This window comes from Eretmochelys imbricata, chromosome 1 (assembly GCF_965152235.1).
Source record: "Eretmochelys imbricata isolate rEreImb1 chromosome 1, rEreImb1.hap1, whole genome shotgun sequence".
NCBI classification, from domain to species: Eukaryota; Metazoa; Chordata; order Testudines; family Cheloniidae; genus Eretmochelys; species Eretmochelys imbricata.
Genome location: NC_135572.1, coordinates 316,201,583 through 316,229,310, shown reverse-complemented (window position 1 = coordinate 316,229,310; position 27,728 = coordinate 316,201,583). Strand labels below are relative to the sequence as shown.

General features: G+C 40.5%; 1 protein-coding gene across 1 annotated transcript in view; it reads right to left on the bottom strand.

Annotated features, from left to right (window-relative positions):
• Positions 1–27,728, bottom strand: part of CPED1 (cadherin like and PC-esterase domain containing 1) — a 215,442-nt gene that overhangs the window by 107,023 nt on the left and 80,691 nt on the right. Inside the window, exons 7-16 of the mRNA XM_077807831.1 lie at positions 25,245–25,387; positions 23,288–23,372; positions 20,906–21,073; positions 18,395–18,499; positions 15,576–15,745; positions 13,337–13,396; positions 10,804–10,871; positions 10,381–10,425; positions 7,867–8,053; positions 6,268–6,436 (exon numbers count right to left, since the gene is read on the bottom strand). Coding sequence (XP_077663957.1) covers positions 6,268–6,436; positions 7,867–8,053; positions 10,381–10,425; positions 10,804–10,871; positions 13,337–13,396; positions 15,576–15,745; positions 18,395–18,499; positions 20,906–21,073; positions 23,288–23,372; positions 25,245–25,387 — 1,200 coding nt within the window. The remainder of the gene's footprint in view (positions 1–6,267; positions 6,437–7,866; positions 8,054–10,380; positions 10,426–10,803; positions 10,872–13,336; positions 13,397–15,575; positions 15,746–18,394; positions 18,500–20,905; positions 21,074–23,287; positions 23,373–25,244; positions 25,388–27,728) is intronic.

Here is a 27,728-nt window from a genome sequence, read left to right as displayed (position 1 = left end):
GTCCAGATCTTAGACTATGTCTACACTGCAGCTAGGGGTACGAACAGCAGCTTGTTTAGACATATCCACGTTAGCTGTAATCAAGCTCATTCACTAAAAGTAGCCACGAGAATATGCCCATATGGGCCTCAGCGCGCCTTCACAATCCTGCCAGGGCCTCCTGGGTGTGTACCTGTTTGTGCAGACTCTACCACCTGGAAAGATTTCACTGGTCCTGCTGCTGTTCCCCATTATAAATAGAGGAAATCTCTCTCATACCAGTAAAAACTTTCAAATTAGTAGAAACTTACTTAATGGAACCACTGTACAATACTAATTCTTTATGGTATTATTATGTTTCACAGAAATGCAGAGACAAGGATAACGATACACTGTAACTAGCAAATAGTGTATTGGCTATCCATTGCTCACAGCACAAAACAAAAAAAGAATAGCTAATGCTATTAGTGAAATGAATGGGCACAAAAATATTAACATGAGACAGTAGGATACTGTAGGTATCAATCTTCAGGGTGTCACAGAGAAGCTTTTAACCTATGCATGTCACCAATTACTGTCCAGGACTCTAGATAAACCCGTATTAAAAATGAAAGAGGTAATTAACATTAAAAACATTTTACTCTAATACATAAATAAATCACTATGTGTTTTAAAGATAATGCACAACATAATAAATGGAGGGATACACTGGTTATTTCCATACATTAGTCCTGACCATTATGACAGTGCACAACTAACGTTGGGCTCTGCCGTATTGGGGGTTATAGTGGTATCCCTGTCTCATGGAAACTACCTATTGTAACAACTTCCTTTTTTTGTGCCTACATAGAGATTACAAGGCCACTAGGAATATAGCAATGGTGCCACTGCACCAAATTCAAATACTATGAATGTTGTCGACAATAAAATGAAATTACAAACAAAAACAAACCAACAAGCTTTTACAGGCAATGTAGCGTTGCAGAAGAGCAGAATGCAAATAAAAGGGATGCAAAGCCTATTAATGCGCTGCAGTGACTCCACAGTTTATCCCCTACTAATTTGGTTTTAATGAGGACATTATGGCTGCTATCAATAAGGAGAAAGGACAATAATTTGGTACTCTGAGGGAATGTGAGGCTCGGAACCACACACTTCTTAACTGAATAGCCTTGAACTTAATCCAGGATTACTCAGATGCATGAGAATTGTTAGAAGACTGGAAACAACATCTCTAGCTCTGTCTTTGTATTGTAACCTTCATCATGGTATCAGCTTGCAGTGAAACCTGAATATCCTAACAGGATTAAACATAAAAGAAAGTTTTTAAAAAAGTCTCTGGATTAGAATTCTAACGGAAGCCTACTGTGAGAAAGATCACACCACTGTCATTGACCTTTCTCTTCCTAGGGATGATCCCAGTTGTGCATAGTCAAGTATCCAAAGGAGAATCCATCAGTTCATGGTGTATTTATCCTTTTGCTTCTGGAACAGGTGGTTACTAAGAGAACAAGCATGGAAGCCACTGAACAGTGACTATAACAAATGCTGCCTGTGTGTGTAATGTACTCCAATACAGCAAGTGTAATGTAACTACAGTATTTGGAGAACTTAAAATATGTTTCCTATCAATAAATCACCATAAACAAAAGACAGTGTTTGCCCTAGCAAATATGGATGAAGCAAAAAAGAAATGCAACATCTTGGCATTTTTACAGTGCCATTTTGACCTCCACTTCTAAACCTTAATTGCTTTGGGTTTTTAAAAATTTAATAAGATAGTTTCTGAAATGTTTGCCTTCAACATACCTCAAAAGAAATGCTACTTTAAAATCACATGCTGCATCTTCACAGTCCCCATTAGATACCTCAAAAATGCTTTTCATCTCATATTTACTTTTAGCTATTAAAGACCTCCGTAGCTCCGAACAATTACGTAATAAATTTAATTAGGAAAAAGCTTTTCACATATGAGCATACAAATGCAGTTCAAGCAAAAGGAACTTATACAGCACTTTTCATTTTAAGCATTCCAGATCTCTCAACAGTGCTTTAAAGATATGGCATGAGGGCACATACATACTAAAATAAAACATTAACAACAGTGTAAACTGTAATGTGGGAGAACATACAATAGCACAAATTCCTACTCCTGGAACCAAATATATGCTCATGATTGGGTGATGGATGATTGGCTTTTCTCATCTTCACAGCCAATTCTAGTTTCTAAGTAGCATAATAATATACCCCTCCCACTGCTGCGCTCCTGTTTTACTCCAATTCACTACTGACATCGGGCCGGTCACTGGGCCACCTTCAAATGCTGTGTGGGCTTAGATCTCATGAAGCAACTCTTAATCCTCTCCTGACTGTAATTTGCTACCTACCCTTATCACTTATAAAAGTACATCACTGCCTAATTCAGGCAAGTAGGATTTATGAAAATTGGCATTACTATACATCAAGAAAACTGATAGGCCCACTTACACATCTTTTATATCACTTGTGTATCTAAATTTATTTCAAGACTACATACCTGTTTTTAGTTACTGAAAGAGTAACTATTGCCAAAACCTTTCCATAATCATATTTTTCAACATGCCAAAACTTAATGAGGAAAAGAAGACCCAGTTGGAATCAATCTTTTTAGTAAAGATTAAGAAAATAACACGTCTCCAAAAAAGAACATTAAAAACAATCCCTAATTGTAGAATAGACCACCTACAAAGAAAGAGGCCTCATCAGGCAATATAAAGAAAAAGGTTATTTATATTCTGCAGTCAATTGCTCATTCCTATAGCATCATTGGACTACCTGAAAACTATACAAAAGCTCCAACAATAAATGAATTGAAAATGCGTGGAACACTGGCCAGCATAATTCAGCTTTGTGGGAACAGTGCCTGGATTTCATGATGCAGGTACATGATATAAAAAGCAGTGGTTCCCAATCTTTTTGGCATCACGCCCCCTTGTTTAATTTTCGAGAAACCCTTCATGCCCCGTCACCTCTCCTTTACCATCATCCAACCCCACCCCGGATCCTTGTCCTCTGACCACTCCCTCCTGGGACCCCCCCGCCCCAACTGCCCCCCCCCCGGAACCCCACTCCCTATCCAACCATTCCTGCTCCTTGTCCCTGACCGCCCCCTCCGCGGACTCTACCCCCTATACAACTCCCCCTGCTCCTTGTCCCCTGACCACCCCCCCGGGACCCCACCCCCTATCCAGCCCCCCCCCCGGCTTCCTGTCTCCTGACTGCCCCGACCCCTATCCACACCCCCACCCCCTGACAGGCCCCACCGGGACTCCCACACCTATCCAATGCTCCAGCTCCCTGCCTCCTGATCGCCCCCCCCAGAACCTCCGCCCCATCCAATCACCCCCTGTCCCCTGACTGCCCCGCCCCCGGACCTCCTGCCTCTTATCCAACTCCTCCTCCCCCCATTCCCTGCCCCCTTACCAGGCTGCTCAGAGCGGCAGAACTGGCTTATTGGAAAGCCTGGGATACGGGCAGGCGCAAACTGCATTGTGGCTGCAGGGGAGGGTGGACAGGAGGGGAGGGGCCGGGGGCTAGCCTCCCCGGCCGGGATCTCAAGGCCTGGGCAGCCTTGTGCCCCTCTTAGAATTTCTTCATGCCTCCCCGCAGGGAGCGCCCCCCAGTTTGGGAACCAATGATATAAAGTAATAGATTAGATTAGACATGTATATGTTAAGATCAGTGAAGATTTGGTTATTATATCTCTGAACATGCCAGGCTGAACTCTGGTTCCATATCAGAGACTCTCCTCTGGGACTAGATTTGATTTCAGTCTGAGAACAAAATTATCCCCTTCAACCTGTAGTGTGGGTTTATAGGATATTTTGCATTGGTTACATATAATCGGAGAAGAGAATTTTGCCACACATTTGTATTGATTATTTTGTTTTTTAAGGACCCTATGGACTGCGTTAGTTTCTGCCAACTACACACTTTCAGAACAACACTGACAACCTCTCCTTGCTGCGGTTGCAAGACTTACTGCTTATTTCTTCACAATACCTTTTTTTTTTAAATTACTCCCTTTTCTGTCCCAAAGTCTAAAACTTGTGTCAGCTCCCACTTTGATTACTCTAACTTCCTCTGTAATATGTTGAGAAAAACTGGAGGAAAAGAATCAGGTTTTAAGAGGGGGATATATTGGTGTAAGTCAAGAAGTTTTGTGACACACAGAGAAATGGCAGAGTCAAAGCACACAATGCTGAGTTTAATAGAGCCCTATTGCTTACAATCCTGCCTGCTTGCGATAATATAATTTAGCGCTAATGAAATACTCGCTCTGGATTCCCTGTAAGACCTCCCCACTCTTCAATCTATTCAAAACCCCACAAATGAATTTATCTTCTTTGCCTATTTTCAATTCCCTCTTGGAATCTCTCCACTGATTTCCCCTTCCCCACCATATCAAATTTTAACTTCTAGTGCTCAGCCTTCAAAGACCTGCACAAAGCTATCCTGGCCTACATCTCAGATCTCATATCCTATCACGTTCTCCTTTACCACCTTTGCTCCACTAACAATGAAAGCCTCAATGCCCCTTTGTTTCATTTTCCTACTCCCATCTTTGTGTCTTCTTCTATGCTGACCTTCCGTATGAAATGTCCTTCCAACTGCAGTATGCCAGACCTTAAGCTTTTCTTCATTCAGATCTTTTCTAAAGGCTCAATGCTTCCATAAGGATCCATATATACATTATATATAATGTATTTGCATATACACACTTAAAAAAATCTAAACTAAGATCATTCCTTCCTTTGGCCTGCCCCGTGTGTTTTCACTTTATATGTTTGTCTTCTAGACTATACATTTTTCATTCATAAATCGTTTTGATATCTGTATCTCATATCTCATTCATAAATCGTTTTGATACTAAACTGGGAGGAGTGGTTGATACGCTGGAGGGGAGGGATAGGATACAGAAGGACCTAGACAAATTGGAGGATTGGGCCAAAAGAAATCTGATGAGGTTCAATAAGGATAAGTCCAGGGTCCTGCACTTAGGATGGAAGAATCCAATGCACCGCTACAGACTAGGGACCGAATGGCTAGGCAGCAGTTCTGCGGAAAAGGACCTAGGGGTGACAGTGGACGAGAAGCTGGATATGAGTCAGCAGTGTGCCCTTGTTGCCAAGAAGGCCAATGGCATTTTGGGATGTATAAGTAGGGGCATAGCGAGCAGATCGAGGGACGTGATCGTTCCCCTCTATTCGACATTGGTGAGGCCTCATCTGGAGTACTGTGTCCAGTTTTGGGCCCCACACTACAAGAAGGATGTGGAGAAATTGGAGAGAGTCCAGCGAAGGGCAACAAAAATGATTAGGGGTCTAGAACACATGACTTATGAGGAGAGGCTGAGGGAGCTGGGATTGTTTAGCCTGCAGAAGAGAAGAATGAGGGGGGATTTGATAGCTGCTTTCAACTACCTGAAAGGGGGTTCCAAAGAGGATGGCTCTAGACTGTTCTCAATGGTAGCAGATGACAGAACGAGGAGTAATGGTCTTAAGTTGCAGTGGGGGAGGTTTAGATTGGATATTAGGAAAAACTTTTTCACTAAGAGGGTGGTGAAACACTGGAATGCGTTACCTAGGGAGGTGGTAGAATCTCCTTCCTTAGAGGTTTTTAAGGTCAGGCTTGACAAAGCCCTGGCTGGGATGATTTAACTGGGAATTGGTCCTGCTTCGAGCATGGGGTTGGACTAGATGACCTTCAGGGGTCCCTTCCAACCCTGATATTCTATGATTCTATGATTCTATTCTATGATTCTATGATCTTGACCAGAGCTGTCAGCAATAAGCAAAGAATAAATGAATACATAATCACAATCATAACCATAATGATCAAAACATTGCCATCAACTGCACAGATGATCATAGCAACAGAAACTCTACTACATCTGCTTTACTGTCCTGATAACTCTGATGCTTCTTACAAAGAAAGATACAATACTGTGGTGAGTAGGATTTCAGTTGACCAAGGTCATGGCAACTTAGCTTGGAGTTTTCCAATGAATACAAAATACGAAAGGTACTGATGTATAATTTACAATTATAGCCAAAAACCTTTGTAATCCCCCTATTTTATACAATATGGATTGAGAATTCCCAAAGAGTTAGGGGGCCTCATTCTAATCTAAACAGGTTCCATGCTGACTTCAGTTCAGTTACTTCTGATTTACACCAGTGTAAGTGAGATCATAATCAAGCCATATACATATATAAAGTGTATATTCAAAGAAAAAACAAACAGTACCTGCACAAAACCACACACCATATAGTCCTCAAACAAAGGCAGACTTGGGCGGTCTTCTCGATAGACAGTGATTTTATAGCTGCTCACAACCTCGGGGTCGGATTGCGCGTTATCTGTTACTAGAATAGTGATTTTATTAATTCCCAGGCCAAGGGGGTAGTTAGCAACACTGCAAGGGAAAACAACAACAGAAAGTGATAGGCCCAATGTTAAATCAGTCAAGATTTGAACAGCACTTTCCACTTCAATTTAAATGGACCTCAGCTTTTAAGGTTTCTATTAGTAATGTTTATTTCAACAGTTTAATATGAATAATAGTGTAAAGTCTAGCTTGCAAAGGCATTTTTTAAAAAAATCTAGCAATAAAGCAAAAATGTGCCAGAAACAATCTAAAAATGTGATGTTATTTTAGCTTTCAACTTAGATAGGAGAGAGCTTCAGAGTTGGCAAGTCAGTCAGGCAACAATGACAAGAAAATTGTGAATGATGCAACTAGGGACAATAGTTTCTGGCAGTTTCAAATCAGTGATGAAGTGAGGAGAAAGACAAATGAGATTGAAAATTTTAGCTAGCCCTTCAAATTGTGCACTTTCTGAGCATTATGGATTCCCAAATAAACCATTCAACATGGTAGACAAGAGCAGTGCTGGAGAGGTTTTTGCTCTGCAGTGAACTGAGAATGGCTGGAACTAACAGAATTTGAACTTTCAATGCTTTTACTTCTTAATAAATATTTATATAATGACTTTTGTTTAGAAGACTCTCAAAGTATTTTGCAAACTCTCATTATATAGCATACACGTCTATTTGCATATCAATCACTCCATGCATGCAACTCTGGGGTGTATTGTGGCAGCCAGCCTACATCAAAAATTTTATGTGACACGGTTTTGTGTTAGCTTTATTATTTTAAGAATAAGTCAAGAATAACTTCTCTAATAGAAACCACAGGAAGAGTATTAGATTAATAATAGAAGATACAGGCGAGGACACCAGGACAAACCCCCATAGTTTTGCAGAAAGGACCATAAGACCCTCAATGATCACAACTGGTCAGGTCCTCTGTTTTATACACCACCAAAGACTGCACCTCCAACGGATCCCTTACACCATGGTGGAATGCTGGTCCTATAATGACTAAGACAGAAGGGCTCTACCAAGTGAATCATGGTTCTAGCAGCTCCTGGGTTCACCTTGAAAATCTTCTGTTCAGTTACTGATGAGACCCAGTGCTGCTTAGCTTATATACAGCTCTGTATAATTTGGGCCCTGAATATTTTACAAACAACCGTGCTCGTCTTCTGTACTCAGACCATTGGTGGTGTGAGTAGTTTTATGTAGAAGCTGGAGGGAGATTCTAACAGTTTGGAGGGGTTGTTAACTGGAGTTTAATTGTAATGATTGTAATGGGTACATTTTTAATACATTGATAAATAAATACAAATCTAAAGGACTAAATGTCTGGGCCTTCAAATCTCCTTTTGTAATCTTAATTCCTAATTCCTAGTTCTCTTGGAAATGCAGAGGTGGCTGCCATCCTTTCTGTTTCTCCAATATTAGGAATCAGCTCTGTGCTTACAGGATCATTTTCCCCCATACCTTGGTCCCTTCCTCTCATCAAGGTGCACCTGGCACTGACAGTTAGAGGGTTCTGCTCCAATCTTCACTGTCACCACATCAAATGGGACTTCAGTGTAGTACTCTTTGATCTTTGGATTAAATTTAGGATTCAGGTCCAAAGGCGGGCAGGTGAAGATTTGCCTGATATGAGATAGGGTATCTTTATCTGTTCCAAGAAGGCATCAAAGAAAAAACTGTGAAACATATGGACATTTTAAAATAACAAGTAACTGCTGGCAGGCTGTTAAATGATCAATGGTGAGATTCATTAACTCATAGCCAGGCTGAGTCTGTTGCTGCAAGGCATTAATGGATTTTGTATTGGCACTTGGGGTAAATTTTCAGACCTGTGCAGGGCTTTTATCATTTTCTGCCCAATGACTTTAGTAGGAGTCACAAAACTAAAAGCTTGACTAAGGCACTGAAAATTTAAGGATTAAGGTCAAAAAATCCTGTCTCCAGTGGATTAATTGAAATGTACATGAGTTTAATGACAGAAATTCACAACCAACTTAGGTATGTACCAGCCTGTGTGCAGGGCTTATGTATATGTGTAGTTGCCAGGAAAAAATCAATCTGTTGGAAACACCCTTACTGCTCATAAGAACTGATCACATGGGTGACATCTAGACTCATGGGATCATTTGTACATCAGGGTGAATAATTTATAAAGAATCCTCATTCAACAAACTGCACCTCTTTTTCTGTTTGTAGACAATCCATAAAAATCATGATTTTCTCAAACACACTCATTATTCTGTATTATCATTATCAAACAAAATGATTTCTGTGAATTATTATTTGCCTGTAGCTCGTCTGTGACAAGTTTCTTGCACCTATTTTAATCTGATCTGTTAGAATCAGATTGCTGGCATGTTTACACATTCAAAATTTGCTTTTTCTGAATATTCTCCAATATTCAATTATAACTGGCTGCTTCTGCAAACATTCCAGCCAGTAAACTCTTTCCCTCAAATAGCTGAGTGAATCTGGAAGCTTAGTATGTGGCTTAAGAGGGCTTAAATAGTACACAGGGCCCTGTGTGGGGCCTGTCCACGCGAGTGAATTTAACTGGAGAATAACACAAAAGGGCCAAGTTCAGGTCTCAGATACATTGTTGTAAATAGAGTTAATGCTGTTACTCCAGAGTTACACTGGTTTAACTGAGAGCAGAATTTGGGCCAAATTCCCCAGAGAACAGGTCATATTCAAAACATACAGCATAGAGGGTTGAGGGAAAGTAAGTATTCAAAGGATATAAGAAGCACTCCTGAGTTCCCCACGAGGCCATATGGCCTATGTAACGCACAGATCATTTCAGGATGTATGCTTATTCCCTAAGAAATCACTAATAGCCTTAAGAATTAAAGCAGCTGGAGGGAGGGGTACCTTTCAAAGAAAAATCTTATGAGAGGGGTGAAATCATAGTGTCATTCAGCCAGGATAGGAATGTTCTTGGCCTGGAACTGACATCTTCCTGGCTGAGCGCCAAGCTTAGAGAGGAGCAGAAAGGAGATGAGGCCCATTGGGATGAAAATTCTTCACCCCTAAGCAGCAATTTGTCTCCCTCTCCCAGAATAACTCTCATAGACAATACAGCATCAGTTAGACAGAGGGGAAAAGAGCACTGGACACTGAAAAGGTAGTAGTAATGTTCTAAGGTGTGGGATGCCCGGAGCTCATTTAGATGAGCTCATCATCCCCTGAGCAACACCCTAAGGCTTTCTTTTGTTTTGGCCTGATACTCAGCTGACTGTACCCCTGAAGAAGCCAAATGTCCTTGCAGCTATATGTGCACTGTTCTGGGTCTCACATAATTTCACCTGGATATAGCAATAAAGAGGTCCGCCTGTACAATGATATATTTGTAGTTGAATGGAGTTCTGGATGGCTAATGGTGGTGAGGGATATGAAGCAAGGGTAAATGCAGGTTGAAAGAAAAAAAACTATTGAGTGTGTCTCTAATTTTATATTTAAGTATTTCCTTCTACATCACAAAAGAACCACAAATATTGTATTCCTGAACAGATATTACTTGATCAGGAAGGGTTAAGCACTGAACTAATATCCTGTATGATAGTTGAGCACCCAAAAATTTAAAGTTTAAAAGACCACTTTATAAGAACAACTGTATGCAAAAGGAGAAACTGTAACTGTCCTTGAAAAACTGTCTACATGACAGTCAGTGGTATAACCAGAAGAAAAACCATAAGGGCTTTGAGATCAATGAATGTCCAAACATTAACATTAGAATGTAAACATAACAATGGCTAACTTTGTGCTTGAGAGTTACTTTGCATAGCTGACTCATTATTGATGGATTCAGAAACATTCTGGCTACTTAATAAACCATGTTTCGTTATTAAGGGCCTAAAGGCACTCCATTCCCTAAAGAAAGTTGCACAGACACTATAAAAAATGTGTTAAAGCAGTGCCACCTTTTGCATAAAGTTCACATGTTCTGTCAGTACAAAGATATAGATCTTGACTTACCATGACTACAATGCCTTTCTTTAGTCTCATTGGAAAAATGTAATTCTAAAGGGCAAACAGAAACAATTAACTGTGTCCTACTCTACACACTGCATGCAACCCCTGTTTGCAGAACCCAAAGAAAACAACCCTCTCCCCCCACACATAACTGAATTATACAAATAAAAGGGGACACTTGTATTTATTTCAGTTTGGGCCATATGCTGCCTGCTCTACTCCCACTGGAATCCATGGAACAACTTTCATGAGTTAGGGAGATAGAATTCAGCCTTTTATGTTTAGTAAATGAGCCACAACCGTCTAACTGGAAAGCACGAATGTAAGAAACACATCAGTTCATCTGAACCACAGACATTCCCAGATTTTTGGAACAAACAGGAAAAGCATGTGGTATATTACAAGTAAACCAGTCTGATGTCCTACCTTTCTGATTTTTCATTACGTTGAAAGGAGTTCTTTGTTTAACACCTTCTTTTTCTGGGAAAGAATTCCTATCAATGCAATAGTATAGACATTTCTAGATCAATGAGAGGAACAGAATCCATGGAAAACACTTTTTAAAAATTCCTGTCTTCCTTGGCGTGGGGCATGGTACTGTAGTTTTCTGAACAGAAAGATGCACCTCTTGCACTCACATTCCCAATACCAGCAATCTTACCTGAAATGAGCATGATGGAAAACTTACAGCCCGTAGTAAACAATTGCCCATAGCAAGAAAAGGAGAAAAGCAGAAATGCAGCTCAAGAAAGTAGCTTAATAGGGAGGAAAACTGGAAGGGGAGGGGTATCCAAGAATAAAAGCTTTCGAATTGCTTGTACATTACTTTTTTACCCATTTTTAATATGCAGTTCGGGTTACAATTTGTACAAAAACAATTTCTTTAAGACAAGTAAAGACTTGAGTAACTGGTACATGACTGAATTTAGGTGAGTATGGAATTATACACTGGAATGAAGCAGACAGAAGTAATATTAGACTATGTACTTGCTAATCCAAAACCAACTTTTGTAGTGATAATCAAGGTGGGCCATTTCCACCAAGAACGTCTGAGGAACAGCCGGGGGGGGGGGGGCGGGGAGAGGGAAGGAGAAAATAAACATGGGGAAATAGTTTTACTTTGTGTAATGACCCATCCACTCCCAGTCTTTATTCAAGCCTAAGTTAATTGTATCCAGTTTGCAAATTAATTTCAATTCAGCAGTCTCTCATTGGAGTCTGTTTTTGAAGTTTTTTTGTTGAAGAATTGCACCTTTTAGGTCTGTAATTGAGTGACCAGAGAGATTGAAGTGTTCTCGGACTGGTTTTTGAATGTTATAATTCTTGACGTCTGATTTGTGTCCATTTATTCTTTTACGTAGAGACTGTCTAGTTTGGCCAATGTACATGGCAAAGGGGCATTGCTGGCACATGATGGCATAGATCACATTGGTAGATGTGCAGGTGAACGAGCCTCTGATAATGTGACTGATGTGATTAGGCCCTAAGATGGTGTCCCCTGAATAGATATGTGGACACAGCTGGCAACGGGCTTTGTTGCAAGGATAGGTTCCTGGGTTAGTGGTTCTGTTGTGTGGTGTGTGGTTGCTGGTGAGTATTTGCTTCAGGTTGGGGGGCTGTCTGTAAGCAAGGACTGGCCTGTCTCCCAAGATCTGTGAGAGTGATGGGTCGTCCTTCAGGATAGGTTGTAGGTCCTTGATGTTGCACTGGAGAGGTTTTAGTTGGGGGTTGAAGGTGATGGCTAGTGGTGTTCTGTTATTTTCTTTGTTGGGCCTGTCCTGTAGTAGGTAACTTCTGGCTCTGTCAATCTGTTTCTTCACTTCAGCAGTTGTAAGAATGCTTGATAGAGATCTTGTAGGTGTTTGTCTCTGACTGAGGGGTTGAAGCAAATGACATTGTATCGTAGAGCTTGGCTGTAGACAATGGATCGTGTGGTGTGTGTGGATGAAAGCTGGAAGCATGTAGGTAGGCATAGCAGTCAGTAGGTTTCCAGTATAGGGTGGTGTTTATGTGACCATCGCTTATTAGCACCGTAGTGTCCAGGAAGGTCTTGTCAACTGCTGGAAATGGCCCACCTTGATTATCACTACAAAAGGTTCCCCTCCCACCCCGCTCTCCTGCTGGTAATAGCTCACCTTACCTGATCACTCTCATTACAGTGTGTATGGTAACACCCATTGTTTCATGTTCTCTGCGTATATAAATCTCCCCACTGTATTTTCCACTGAATGTATCCGATGAAGTGAGCTGTAGCTCACGAAAGCTTATGCTCAAATAAATTTATTAGTCTCTAAGGTGCCACAAGTCCTCCTTTTCTTTTTACTCAGGAATACGTCACCAACTCCAAATTTGTTAATTCAGCAGATTTCCTCTTACAATGAGTCAAATCCATTTTTGGACATGACTGGAGGCCGGCAAGGTAGATTTACAATAAGTTCTTCCCTACGCAAACCCTGTATAGACTGACAAAGAGAAATGACAGATGAAGAGATCCAAAGGGGCTCCTTTCAGGAGTCATATGTTTCCCCCCAAAACATTCCCTTTGAAGTCCTCTTGAAGAATTGCATTGCCAGAGAAGCCTATTGTTCATCAGTTTATGATTTTAAAAGACATAAATCCACTTTCTATGTGTGTGTGTGGTGGGTGGGGCGAAGATAGCGAAATCTTACTTTGTGGCCAACCCCCACAAATGTTTTAATGAGACTTGTAGAAAGGACCATTAAAATGAATCATTGTCAGTCTTACATCAGAACACAAAGACTTCAGGATTATCCCACCGAGATAGGAAAAGTGGCAACTAATTTCCCTACTGCCAGAACTTAGCAGATCTGTGTATGTGTGTTGGGCTTGTGCTCCCCAGAAACTGCCCTAAAGCTGTTCATGTTCACAAGCTCCTTCAGAGATGGTGTTCACGGATGTAATGATAGGCATTACAAGTTCACTATTTGTTCATTCTCACCTAGGCTTTGACCATTTCATGGTAGTCCTAGATGAGTTTCTGGAACTCTTCTTGATTTTCCTGTGGAAGAAGTGCAGAGAATTCACTAACTTCACTGGGGATGTTAAAATTCCAAATAATCATGTAGATGGAAATGTGGGAAAGTAATGCTGACCAGTAAACTCCTTTGAGTAGGGTCTTCATTCTCTGATTTCATGAGCACCAAGATACAAAATCTAAATCAAGAGGAAATTTTTCAGGGAGCCTCCTGAACTGTCCGTTTATACATCCATAAGGGGTAGCTGGTCATGCAGTTGCCAGTTTGTACATGAAACCACAGATCTTGCATATGCCGATAAGTGGGAACAATTAAGGAGCCCATTAAAAATTTGGCCCAAATCTATGAAAGTCAGGATAACAGTCCTTTTGAACAAAACTCATCAAGGCTATGAACCTCAGGAAAGCTTAAAGTTTAAACAAAATGCTTAAACAGGCTGCCTTGGGATAAAGCTTAACTCACGTCTTTTCAGTTTTCAAGCATTCATAGCCATTTACATAGTAGGTATGTCTACACTGCCAAAAAAGAAGTGTTTGCACAATATCATTCAGAATTTGTGGAATGAAAGAAACAGAAACTGGACCTCTAACTATTTCACAATGTACACAATACATGCAAGTCACCTCCATTACCAGTAGGTGAGCTGTACACTTGCATTCAATGTCATTAGCAAGGAGAAAATGGGATGGAAAATAAATATGAATTTCCTCAGCTTTAGAAGAAATACATAGAGTACCAAAATTACAATACCATTATTTTTGTTCTTTCCAGCCAAAAAACTTTGTTAAGATGATGTTAAAATGGAAACTACACATCATCAACTAAGGAAGGTGGGAATCCATACAAGAATATTGTAGTTAGCAATGATCTAATAAAAAAAAAACCCACTAGGTCTGTCAATTAATCGGAGTTAACACCTGCGATTAACTGAAAGCAAAATTAATATGTTAATTTTTGATGCATTAATCGCTTATCTGTGGGCGGGCAGGAGGCATTGGCCAGGGGTGGGGGAGCTGAAGAAGACCCAGCCCACAGCTTCCCAGGCGCCGGGGGAGGGGGGAGGGCAAGAGCCCCACGCCCCAAACCGTGATAGTGGCTGGAGCCCCGAGCCTCAAGGGGGGCTGGAGCCCTGCACCTCGTGCCCTGAGGGGGGTTGATGTCCAATACCTCATGCAAGGCTGAAGCCCCGAGCAGAGCTGAAGCTCAGAGCTCCCAGCCCTGACCCTATATTGCAAAATACAGAAAACCCCCAAAACATTTAAATAATGGTATTTTAATATTGTTTAACAGTGCGATTAAAACTGCGATTAATCACAATTAATTTTTTAATCTCACAATTAATCGTGATTAATTTTTTAATCACTTGACAGCCCTAAAAGGACCCCAAATCTTTGATGAATTTTCTAACTGTGACGAACACCTCTATTTTTTTTTTAATAAATCATAATTCACAAAACCTTGTGTATAAGTAACTTTTTTTTCAATTTTGGTTGAAAAAATGTCCCTTTTCCCACTGACAAACAATTGACTTACATTTTAAAGTCTGTTTCCACATGGGAAAGGCTGAAAACTTATTTTTATTTATTTATTTCAAGTGAAAGTTTAAGTCTACAGCAGTCACGATCATAATTTAAGCCCACTGCAGTCAACATGCCAGTCTGATATTATTATTTGAAATCTTAATAACATTAAAAGTTAGAGTTGCATTTAAAATTAGATTTTCAGAGGAAGGTGTCTCAAGTGGGGCATCCAAAATCTCTGACAACCCAAAATCACTAGTCACCTCTGAAAATCTTGGCCCAAGTTTTTATCTCCTGCCTTCTTTCTTGTTTTGGCTTCAAAATTGGAGGCAAGGAGCAGGAGACCTTTTGAACTCTATTAAACATTCCTATTTTCAGGGTGTAGTAATTCAGAAAATTCACTTGAAATCTACTAGAAAAATTCTACCCCCTCACCCCCGCGATTTTGCCACCAATAATCCTGTGTGTTAGAAGGGGGAAAAAAGGATCCCAAACTGGATTTATCTGGAAATTCAGATCAACCTTAACAAAGGAATACCTCCCAACACACTATAATAAGAAACACTGAGCCAGTGCTTTGGCTGGCGTTAATTGGCATAGACCCTCTTAAGTCAAAAGCTTTACATTGGTTTCCACCAGCTGAGGATCTGGCCCTAGAAATATTATCTAATAGCCATCTTACCATCCTGAGAGATTTGGACGCTCCTCTTTATTCATGAACTGGAACTGCTCAAGTAAATTGGAAAGAAACCAATGTACTGTCAGGACTGACCCAAGCTTTCCCATCGGGTCTACCATGTGATAAACATCATGCAGCAAAGTTTGAATCTTGGGTGCAGAAGATGGGAAAAGCTGAAAGAGAGAAAGTTGATATGTGTCAGATTAGTAAAGGTAAAAACACTTTTTCATAGATTTTTCCTTTATATCTCTGACTAAATCACATGTCGGGGTCTGGTCCTGCAAACTGTTACAATAGGTTAGATGCATACTATATATGTAAAACATAACAAGGAAGCTAAGAAAAATTAGGAACAGATTACATGTGTTTAACAGAATATCCTATTAAGATACATTCCCAAAGTTATGCTGATTATCATGCCTTGCAAAACCATGCTTACTGGTCCTGAAGCGGAAGTCTTATCCCTCAGTCTTCTGTGTCTTGCTTATTTGACTCTCAAACTGAGATGAACTCTTCCCTGAACCAAAAGACCATACCATAGACCTTGCCATCACTAAGCAGAACTCCCTTTCTTTCATTACTGAATTTTCTCTTTGTTGCTACCAAATCATTTCCTATATGATCACTCACCTCCATCTGTCCCATGACCTTCAATCCCTTACTGCCCGTGACTTCTCTGATGCTCTGTGTCTCAATACTTGCTGCTCTTCCTTCGCCTCCACTGATCAGTTGTTAAGTCCATTAACACCACTCTCTCTATCCTTGACTCCTTTGTCCCTCTTTCCCCCCGTATAATTTACCCACCAATCCCCAGCCCTGTTGCTCATCCCACCTCTCTGGCAGAGATCCAGACATCAGGCAGACTTCCTAGACACAGATTTGTTCTCTTTTCTGCCTTCTTTTCTGCCACCTTCCTTGCAGCTCTGCCTCGCACTTATTGAGTCCCAGGTATATAAACCCCAACTTTTATTAATGGCCACTGACACCTTCCTAAAACCTTCCCCTCTCCTACATCCTCCACCCTCTATGCCCAGGATCTCACTGACTTCAGGAAGAAAACTGACAACATCTCTCATGACCTCCCTACTCCTTCCCCACTCTCCTTCTCCTCCTTTCCATCCCCAGCACACTTTTCGACTGTCACTAAAAGGTCTTGTACTTTTTCCAATCCCTCCACCTGCCCCACCTCTGCACCAGTGTCATTCCTTCCGCCATCTCACCCTTGACCTCTCACTGTCCTCCGGCTCCTGCTCCAAGTACCAGAATGGTTTGGTTCCTCAAGTCTCAAAAAACTGACCCCTGATACTATTACTTTTGCCAATTACCTCTCCAGCTCCCTCTCTCTTTACCTCTAAAATCACTGAATGACCCATTTACAACCATTCCCTTAATTTCCCCCCTCTAACTCTATTCTAGACCACCCTCTCCACCCCACCAAATACATACTCGACAGACATTTCCATTCATCTCTTCCTACCCAAATCTCAGCAGCTGTACTCCATGCTCATTCTTCTGGATCTCCCCACTGCCTTTAAAACTGTTGATCACTCCCTATTCCTTGACATTTTATCCCTCCTCGGCTTCCTTGGTACTATTCTCTCTTGGAAGTCTTCCTACCCATCTGATTCGTCCTTCAGAATCTTTCCTCCTTCCCCACACCCGCTTTGGGGGGATTCCCTCAGGATCTCTCAATGGTACCCTCCTTTTTTCCCCATTACACATTAAGTGCATTATCTGCTCACACAGTTTCAGCTATGATGGCTAGGCTGATGATTCCTAATCTATCTCCCTCCTTCCAATCCCTCATCTCATGCCTCATTCTGCCTCTGACATTTCTTCTCAGGTTTTCCTCATTTCATCTCTCAACCACTCCTCTCCAGCCTTCCCAACACCCACATCGCCCCCACCTCTCCATATGGAATGTGGCCTCCAAAATGATTTTCTTACTATGTCATTCAGACCATGTCACCCACTCTTTAAATCTCTCCACTGACCCCCTCCAATCTTCTTCATTGCATTCAATTTAAACTTCCTGTCCTCACCTTTGAGGTCCTACATAACTCTACTGCCCACAGCTATCTGACCTCATATGTTAACACATCACCTCTTGCCTATTTCACCACTAATGCCAGCCTCAGGGCCACATTTGTTCATTTTTCTCGTAAGTGTCTTCAAGACTTCTATCAAGCCCTACACATTTCCTACCTAATTGATTCATCAAGCCCTTTCCTTCTCTCATTTGTATACCTCAGACCATTCACCTTTTCTCTGAGCTCCACAAGAAATGAGTCTGACATTTTCTCCTATCCTGTTATCCTCCTTGTTTTTATTTTAGGAAGAATTGGCAGAATCCACAAGACATACACATGACCAAACTGAGTATCCACATGATTTTACTGCTGTAAACTTCATTCTTTCCCATTCCATCCTCTCTCACTGTTTGCTGCCCCCCTCTGCATCACACCATCACATCATATCTAAAGCATAGGCTCCAATATTGCAGTTACACATGTACTAAACTTTAGGCACGTGATAGCATCCTTCTTAAAAATTAAAAACTTGTGATGTACTACAATTCTATTCTGTTGTGTCGTTATGAAATCAATCATGATTTTATGATGTCTTAAAGAAAAGTACCTGGATTCTGACCATTTTAGCATTTATTTAAATAAGAAATAAGAAAATAAATCCATAATGTTTTCAAAGATTTTAAAAGTAGAAACACTTTCTTCTTAAATAACTTACAGTTGAACTACTATGATATCACATCAAAGGAAATTGCACAATACCAAAAAAATACACAATAATAATGTTTACTTTACCAGCTCAAATTGTCCCATACTCTTCAGCTCTTTTATAAAATGAATCATTGAATTTATCTCTTCTAAAGACAGACATTGCTCATATTCCTTCTGGTAGTTTTCATCCTGCAAAAGAAAGGACAGGAGTAGCTGGTGCACACTAGGTGTACGTCTACACTGCAATTGGATGTGCGATTGCAGCTCGTATAGGCATACCCAAGCTAGCTTTGATACAGCTTGTGCAGCTAAAAGTAATAGTGAAGATGCAGTGGCACAAGCTTCAGTGCAGGATATACAAGTCCACCTGGAAACTTGGGTATGTGTCCCCGCCAGGATCATTGCCACCACGTCTTCGCTGCTATTTTGAGATGCTCTAGCTAGACTAAAGCTAGCATGGGTATGCCTATATGAGCTGCAATCACATGTCCAATTGCAGTGTAGACATACCCTGGGGATGAGAGAGCTATCAGCTTGCTTGAATCATAGGAGAATAACACTGCTGTCAATCCCAGGGAAGGTGTTTACGATCGTATTACTGAATTAATTGAAATACTGTTTCAATCAAAAAATGAAAGACAGTCACCGTGGTTTCTGTACACATCAATCTACATTCCATGCTACACATGCTCTGCATGATACTGAAAAATGACTAGAACAATAAAAGGAAGTTAACAACATGTGTATAGACTTTACAGCCACTTTTGACCACAGCAGCACTGTGGATACTGCTACACCAGTAGGGTGTGACTGAGGACATAGTGTGGCGAGTGGAAGAACTGTACCACCATACATTTAGCTGTGTGAGGGTCAACGGCTGTCCAGTTGAGTCAGGAGTAGGCCAGGGATGAATGAATACTCTCGCCTATGTTATTTAATGTTCTAATAGATGATCTGATGACAAATTGATTGAGGCCAAAGTAGAAGGTGTGAAATTTAAAGATTGGTCTTTAGAGGCTCTCGATTATGCAGATGATCTTGCCTCACTAGGAGAGACTACTGACCAACTACAACTGATGGCTGGAAGAGCGCTGAAAAACTGCAGAATCTATGGGATTTAAGATCAATGGTAATAAAACCAAAGCTATGTATGCCTCTTATAAAATGGAAACAAATGACCTGCTGACACTGCATGTAGATGGCACTGACACTGAATGGGTGAATAGTTTCATTTATCTGGGTAGTTGATTGACAGCAGAAAGTTCTATATCCGAAGTAACATGTCAGATCAATCTTGCATCAATGGTATTTCAGCATCTTTAAAGGCCTTTAGATGGTGGGATGTCTATGTGACAACTAAGACAAGAGTGTCCAGTGCAGAAGTGATGAGAACTTTATATGGAGCAGAAACATGGCCATTAAAAACAACTGAGGAGAGGAAAGAACAGTTTTCAGCATCAAAACTTATGGCATATTCTTAATATCTGTTGGTTAGGTTTGATTTTGGCACAAATAAGAAGATACTTAGACAATCCCAGCAAGTTGCAGTCTTGCACCAGTCGAGAACAAGACGACTGCAATGATGGGGTAATGACCAGTGTAGAGAGAAAGGTATGCTTTTGTAGGTTTAAAAAGCTACAGTCAAAGGAAGCTGAGCATGCAGCCAACCATGAATCAGGTTGAAAGATGCAATTTTGAGGAATTTAAAAAGTCTAAATCTTCCCATACTGACTCTTGCTGAAAGAAGCAGACTTGCAAGGGATCGTTCAACATGGTAGTCCACGCTACATACCACAACTATATCATAGCCATGTGAATCTGCTGCTGCATACCCTAGGTGGAGAACAATTTGCTTTGGCTATATTTAGCTGGTACATAGTCCCTTGGGCACCATACCCAGCTGGTGAAAGTTAGAGCAGTCCCCTAGCTGCACTAACCTGAGTCAGGGCTGAGGCAAAGAATTGGGGAGACCAAACAAGCTCCCTGATAGCTCTTCCTTCTTCCAAGTCTGCTGTGTTCAATGTTAGTTTGGTGTAAGAGAGAATCTGGTGAGAGATAACTAGCATGAAGGGGTGTGTGAAGTATTTGCAAAGAAATATGATGTGCTGAAATGTGACCATTTTGCATTTTATAGATAATTTGAAATTAGTTCTGTATTCACAAACATTTCACAAACACTGCATACTTTGGTCCCATTATTAAGCTAAACTGGTTTTACTTGAAAACACACAGAATTTCACAATATTGCAGTTTTGAAAATATGAACTCTTGAGGGTTGGAAAATGAAGAAAGAAAGAAAGAAAGAAAGAAAGAAAGAAAGAAAGAAAGAAAGAAAGAAAGAAAGAAAGAAAGAAAGAAAGAAAGAAAGAAAGAAAGAAAGAAAGAAAGAAAGAAAGAAAATTCCATGCAAGGTGTCATCATAATATGTTTTTCACAGTTTCATACAACTCTGCCTAGCCCCAAAAAGTTCTGATTGAACAAATATTTCATTTTGTAGTTTAGAAAAAAGCCCTCACAAAGAAAAGGTTATCATTTAGAATTAAATATTTTCAATTAATTTGTAATAAGAAAAATGTTTACGAAATCCACTCGTACCTTAATCACAGCTAATCTGTAAATGTTCTGTAAAGCCTCAAAGACACTGGAAGCTGAAGACTTATTAGACAAGAGAAACTTGAATGTATCCTCAAGCAGGAATCCTTTTACAGTTTGGTCCTCAAAATTCAAGTCATCATCAACTTGAAAGTCAAAGTGTTCGTGCACCTTGAAAAAAAATGAATTAACATACAGTTTTCATATCAAATCCAGTGTTCCCCGATATATCTAAGCTGGATTTATTTATTTATTTATTCAAAGGAATCATAAAAGGTATGAATAAAAAAGGAATCAAATGCACACAGATAGTAAACAAATAAAGTAGTAGTATTTTATTTATGTATATTACTTCTGATACAATTATCAGAATTGTAACACGGCAAATACTGACAGGTTTCAGAGTAGTAGCCATGTTAGTCTGTATCCGCAAAAAGAAAAGGAGGACTTGTGGCACCTTAGAGACTAACACATTTATTAGAGCATAAGCTATCATGAGCTACATCCGATGAAGTGAGCTGTAGCTCACGAAAGCTTATACTCTAATAAATGTGTTAGTCTCTAAGGTGCCACAAGTCCTCCTTTTCTTTTTACAGCAAATACAGTACTTCATTTTCTGTAACAATTACACATCATAGTGTTTGCTGACCTCTAGTGCACTGAGAAGAGCATAGCACTGTCATATAAAAATTAATTTTGCAGCCTATTTTTAAAAAAATGTCCAGCCTTTTAATATATAAAAAAAAATTAAAGAGTGAAGATTGCTAAATGATTACATGTTATACACAAAACTCAAGTTCTTAATGCTTAATAATGAGCATAACTTGAATAGTTAAGGACATACATTTTACATTAGACATAATAAACAATCACATCATTTCTATCAATCATAAGGAAATTCATTTTACAACCCCAACACAACTGCAACTCACATGAATCAGGGGTTATATAGAACATTCTTGTTTTCTTTACTTCTGTATCCAAATGTGTTTAAGAAATACTGTATTAATATCTGTTAATATTTAGTAGCTGACAGTAGATCTCTTTTAGAAGTACTTATAATTGCTTTTTTTAGAATAGTGTTGTTACACATATTTTCATAGGAAAGCATTTATCACTAGTGATTTACTAGAACATGATATAAAATATGTATTTATTTTAACTTCCATTTGAGGCTGATCAAGATGTGTCTACAGCATGTAGAGAGAACTTCTGTTTTCAAAAGGGTTTTGATTTGAGGATTACTGATGAAAGTACTGTATTTATTTAGGGTCCAACTTGAGGTTATTAAGTTGTGATGAAATATGCATTTCTTTATACTTGGTAAGAACAATGTCTTTATATTTATTTTGTGGACAGTGCAAGGTTTACTATATCTACTCATTTCTTTGCATTCTGTAGCTGATGCAATAGGAAACTACACAGATTTCACTTAGCAACCTAAATTGATTTTTTTTAATTAAGATTTATTTTTTAAATTTTGCTTCTGGAATGTCCCTGTGTACTTTTCAAATATATTTTTCCTTTTTTTTTCTTTTGTGCAGACAAAAGAAGACATGGCTTTTTTAAATTCCCTGAAGCAGAGCAAAACAGCTGGAAAGCTGGCCTAAAGGGACAGCTGAGAATTCCTCTGATGGAGGAATAGGTGGTAGAAAGCTGGTAGGTGGTACAAAGTAGTGGTAGGTGGTACAAAGCTGGTATAATGGGCTCTCTACCACATTCCTCTTCCTCATGGTGTAGAGGGTATGTCGGGGTGGGCTGGGAAGCAGAAGTCAGCATGATGGAGGTCAGAGTATGTTGTGCTCCATAGATCTTTGTAGGCATAATGGCCTCTAGGGAAGAAGTACAAGCCAGCACAATTTAGGGCAGCATTTAGATGTGCACAGGGAGATATTTCAGCCAGTCCCAAGACCTCAGCCTCCTCCAGTCACCTATGCCAAGCTGTTCTCTAGCACAGCTCAAGATTGAGCCCCGTTCCACAGCCAGTGCCTGCTCCACTAGGCCACAATGCTTCCTAGCCAGGTTGTTGACAGATGTTGTTGAGATCTTAGTGCTGTAGACATCAATATTATTCCATAGTCCCTTAACAACTCTTCCAGTCCCAAGACTCCACTTACTAATGTATTCACACATCTATTTGTATATTTGTGCATAGTTGCTTAGTGGTTTGGGGGCAATCATCAATGACAATTCTCTACTGTACTTTTCTTTTTAGTCTATGCTCTTTTGGGAAGGGCCAGTTCCTTCCTTTGGGTTTGGAAAGCTCCTAAAACCAGGGAAAACAATTAAAAAAATACCAAAAATAAATCCCCTCCATCCATCTGATCACTTACTTGCTTTAAAAAATGTTACATGTTTTAAAAAACGTAATTGGCACTTGCTTACCTCAAGAACTACTGGATATGTGGAGGTGTTGAACCCAATGTCAAAGGTTAACATTTGAAAACACAGACTGCATCTGAAATTAAACCTGACAAGAATATGGCATGTGAGATAACTGTAAGTAAAAGAGAAAAAGTCAATAAAGTTACATGCAGATAGGTTTAGATCCTCAGCTGGTGAAAATCATCACAGTTTCATAGACTTAAATGGAGTGATACTATTTACACCAGCTGAGATGCTGGCCTATAGACTTCAAGACATTATGTTGTTTTTCACTGTTGTTTCTTTTAACAGGCCAAGTAAAACAGGTTACGTGTTAAAAATATTGTAACAAACCCATGGCCACCTAGGACTGGACAATGACAGAGAGGACAGAACCCTGTTCCTCTAGCAATGGAGAGCCTCCATGACTATAAGCAATGTAGTACTTCTGATACATAGATTAACAATACTGATCCCATCCAGTAAAGAGGAGTTATACACACACACACTGGCCAGTTTTTAACTTTACTTTAAAGATATAGTTAAACACAGTCTTGCCCACCACTCATTCCCCTAACCAATTTAGCAGTAGCTGCACTGAGAAATGCTACTCTAATCCATTGTTGCTGCTTCAGAAGCCCATCATTTTACTCTAAGACCCTAATTCACCACCAGATGCACCAAGCACAGACAGGGGATGGAATGGGGATTTCTAATATTATGGGGTCTTTTTAATCTAGGCCCATTCCTCTCTTAATGTTAGTGCATTCTGTGGTACATGAGGGTTTTGGGGTGTGTTGGAGGAGGGGAACGATATAGGGGGAGGAAGTGCCTGCTGGAGGGTGTGGGGTTCTGCAACTGGATGGATGACATTTTGGGGAAAACAGATGTTACATAAGGGTGAGTAGTAGCAAAACTCATGAGTTTCATTGTGACCCCAATGGTCTTTGCTGCAATTGCGTGGTGGGATTTTGGATTCATACGAGCCTGGAACTACATGAAATCTTGGATGTCCCATAAAACAGCCAACTCATCAATTTGGTTTGGTGAAACTATGTGAACCAAAACTAGCTGGTTTTGCACAACTCTTAAAATAACTCTATATTTATATTCACAGTCTCTCTCTTACACACACACACACACACACACACACACTATATTCTATAAAGTTTTGTTCCTACTACTTTAGGACAAATAATGAGCTTTATTGCTGCTAAACAACTAGGTCCTCAAGTAGCTGTATAAAACATGTATATTTACTATAAAAAAGTGAAGTATCTGGTCCATATAAAACTAAAAAATCCAGTAGGAAAGACTGCAATAACCTATTTGTCCTATAAAAAAGTGATACAGTATTATTCAGGCATACTTCATGAGGTGTAATACTTAGGACAAAGTATTCTAAAATTGTGCTACTATTCAGATCAGTTGCAATTCCCTGATTCCCTGCTCCAGCCCTGGTTATAGCTGCCAGGGGTGGCTCTAATTTGCACCAGTCAGTTACAGTCCCCAAAAGGCCATATACCAAATGGAGACAGCTGGAGTACAATAAGCTTTGGCAACTCACTCTTTCATCCCTCAACACCCTCTACGCTAGGGGCTCAAAGTAGGGAAGCACAGGAGGCAGCTATGCCAGCTTCACATCCGTTGGGAACTCCCCCATTTGTGGGAGGTTTCTGCTCGCTTTGTACTGCCTGAGCAATATAAAAGCAGCAGAACAGGACACAGAATCTGACTCAAGGTATTGATTGTAACTCCTTGACCTTTTTTGAAATAATATGTTTGGCCCTCAAGTTCAGAAGGTTGGATGCCGCTGCTGTTGAAAATCTCTCTTCACCAACCACATTATTTCACTCTAATACCAAGTATGAAATACCAGTTTCTTTGTAACAGCAGAATCTGTGTACTCAACTGCTTTCCATAATATTCTAAAGAACTTGACAATAAACTTACCATTTATTTATTGGTAGCTTCTTACCTATGGAAGGTCTTTGGTCCCACATCGGGTGATTCACTGAATGCCTCAGCTACCAGTAAGAGTTTACTTATTGTTTCTTTCATATTATCAAAGGCTTGCTGAGGGGAACTGGATTTGAAGTATGTCTCAAAAAATCTTTGTAGCTGTGAAAGATGTTACACAAATTCTTAAACACTTATCCTATTATACTTTTAAGGACCTTACATTAACAGGCTTGCAGATGTCAAAATTGCATAAGAATGCCAGTTTTATTTTCTACCCGGTCCCTCATTAAATGAAGAATGAAATTAAATGTTCTCTCAATATTCTAGCAGAGAAGTTATTTGCATTTATAAAGAAGCAAATCTTAAATAAACTGTGCATTAATTGGTACCAGAAGGCACTGCATTTAGACACAGAAGTCCCACAGCCTAAATTCACTTTCATAAAACATTTTGCTATTAACATATTACATGAAGTGGAAACGTCTCATGCTTAGTTCTGCTGCAGTAAAAAAACTTGACAGTATCAACATATTCAAAGCCAAATCCTTTCTTCTTTGTAACATATTGGGCCAAATGCTGATGTCCTTCCCCTTTGGCTATGAGCTCTGAGCCTGAGTAAACAAGTTTTATGCAGAGGATGGAAGAGCAGTCAGGGTGAAAGCAATCCTCCCCTCACCCCCACCCCATCATGTGGCCAGCCACATCATTACTAATACAACAATCCATGTAATAGTGATGGGGCTCCTGTACATGCCTTACATGAGGAGTTTAGCCCCATGGATCCCCATATTGGCATATCCACTGACATGTACACCACCGCCCCCTCAACTTACTCCCACCATTTGTCCAAATCCACCTTTCCCACCACAGCAGGAAGAGGGCTAATGGAGCAGAACACAGGAGGAGCACAGTTCTCACACATAGTGGGACCAAGACAATTCTTGCTGATTTTAGGGGTTTTTGGGCTTACAGTGGAAGGAGCTGCATTTGGCCCATAGTTACAGTGCAGTGATATTATAATTACTTTTGCTTCAGGGTAAGTCATGAAAAAATGAATGAATTGGCTAAACCAACAATAACATGCTTTTTCTTATTCCCCTTTGGTGTTAGATTAAACCAACCAACCAACCAACCTCCAGTCATGTTAAATAAGCATTGTGTGGGCTCAGTGACACAAATTATTTCATTCTACTGTACTTCTCAAAAACACATACAGTGTTTTGAATAATCAATTAAAGGCCTGAAAGGCATACTACATATGATTTAATCAAATACTTCCCATTTGCAATCTTCACGCATGCATGCTCATGGATAGATCAGAAGTGTGGCACAACTAGGGCTTTAGCTTGTTTACATTTAATTATTCCCTTGAGCTAGCTTCTGTTCCTGGATATTCTTTACGAATGAATTTGTGGGGACAGATTCTGGGGCTGACTATGGTCCCTTTGTGCCACCAAAGCAACCCAAAGGCCCATAAAGTTGCTGTAGTTGAGGATTTGCATGACATGGGGTAGAATTGTTCTAGACATCGCTACATTGCCCTCTTCTATCCCCAACCCCAGTTTAGGGGCCACATCATGGGCATGTTGAGGAGACGATGTGGCCAGAGAGTTCCGTACTCTGGAGATCACTGGCTGGCATAACTGGGGTTCGTTGCAGCCAGGTACAAATTGTAGCAACCCTGCTGGAATCTCAGTACAGGAGGCTCTTTGGGAGCCTCCACTTGACACATCAGCAGTGTGAAGGGGCCAGCCCTACAATGGAGAAGGCCTGATTGATTAGGCAGCAGTTTGAGAAGGGAGCTGAACCCTCTGTCTCCAGAGCCCTGCTTTGTTAGATGACTGGAAGGAAATGCCACCCCTGACTTCTTGCTTCCAGCCCACCTCTCAGTGGTGGAGCAAAACTGCTACAGAGGAAGAGCTCAGCCCTGCTCAAGCGAGGACAGGGAAGGGGTATGCAGGCCACCTGATTGGCTCTGGGAGAAGGCTACAGAGCATGGACAGATAGCATGCACTGCTGCTGCTGGAGGGTAAAAAGCCTAATCACAGCCAGACCCCAGTACTGGGAGATTGACCCAGACAGCAAATCAGGTGCACAGACATAGCCAAGCGGGGAGAGCAGTCCAGACCCAGCAGAAGCAGCCCTGACCTGCCTGGTGACCATGGGGACAGATTCCTTGAGAGGCAGCCAAGCCTGGGACTTCCTACTGCAACCTCACACTACAGCACTGGAAGCAGGAGGTACTCTGTTCTAGAACGGAGCCTGGAGGGCCATGTGGACTAGTTGTTAAGTTAGGGCTATTTAAGTGTCGAGGACTCGTATTACGTTTCGGGTTATATGTGTGGCTTCTCATAGCAGCTCTCTGCTAGTCCCTTTTACTAATTGTGGCTGTGTCCTTCCTGGCTAGGTGGCAAATAAAGTCATTGGTATTGAACACGGGTGCAGCATTTACTTCGGGTTAAATTCCTGGCTCTTCAGAGGTTGTGGGAAGAAACCAAGA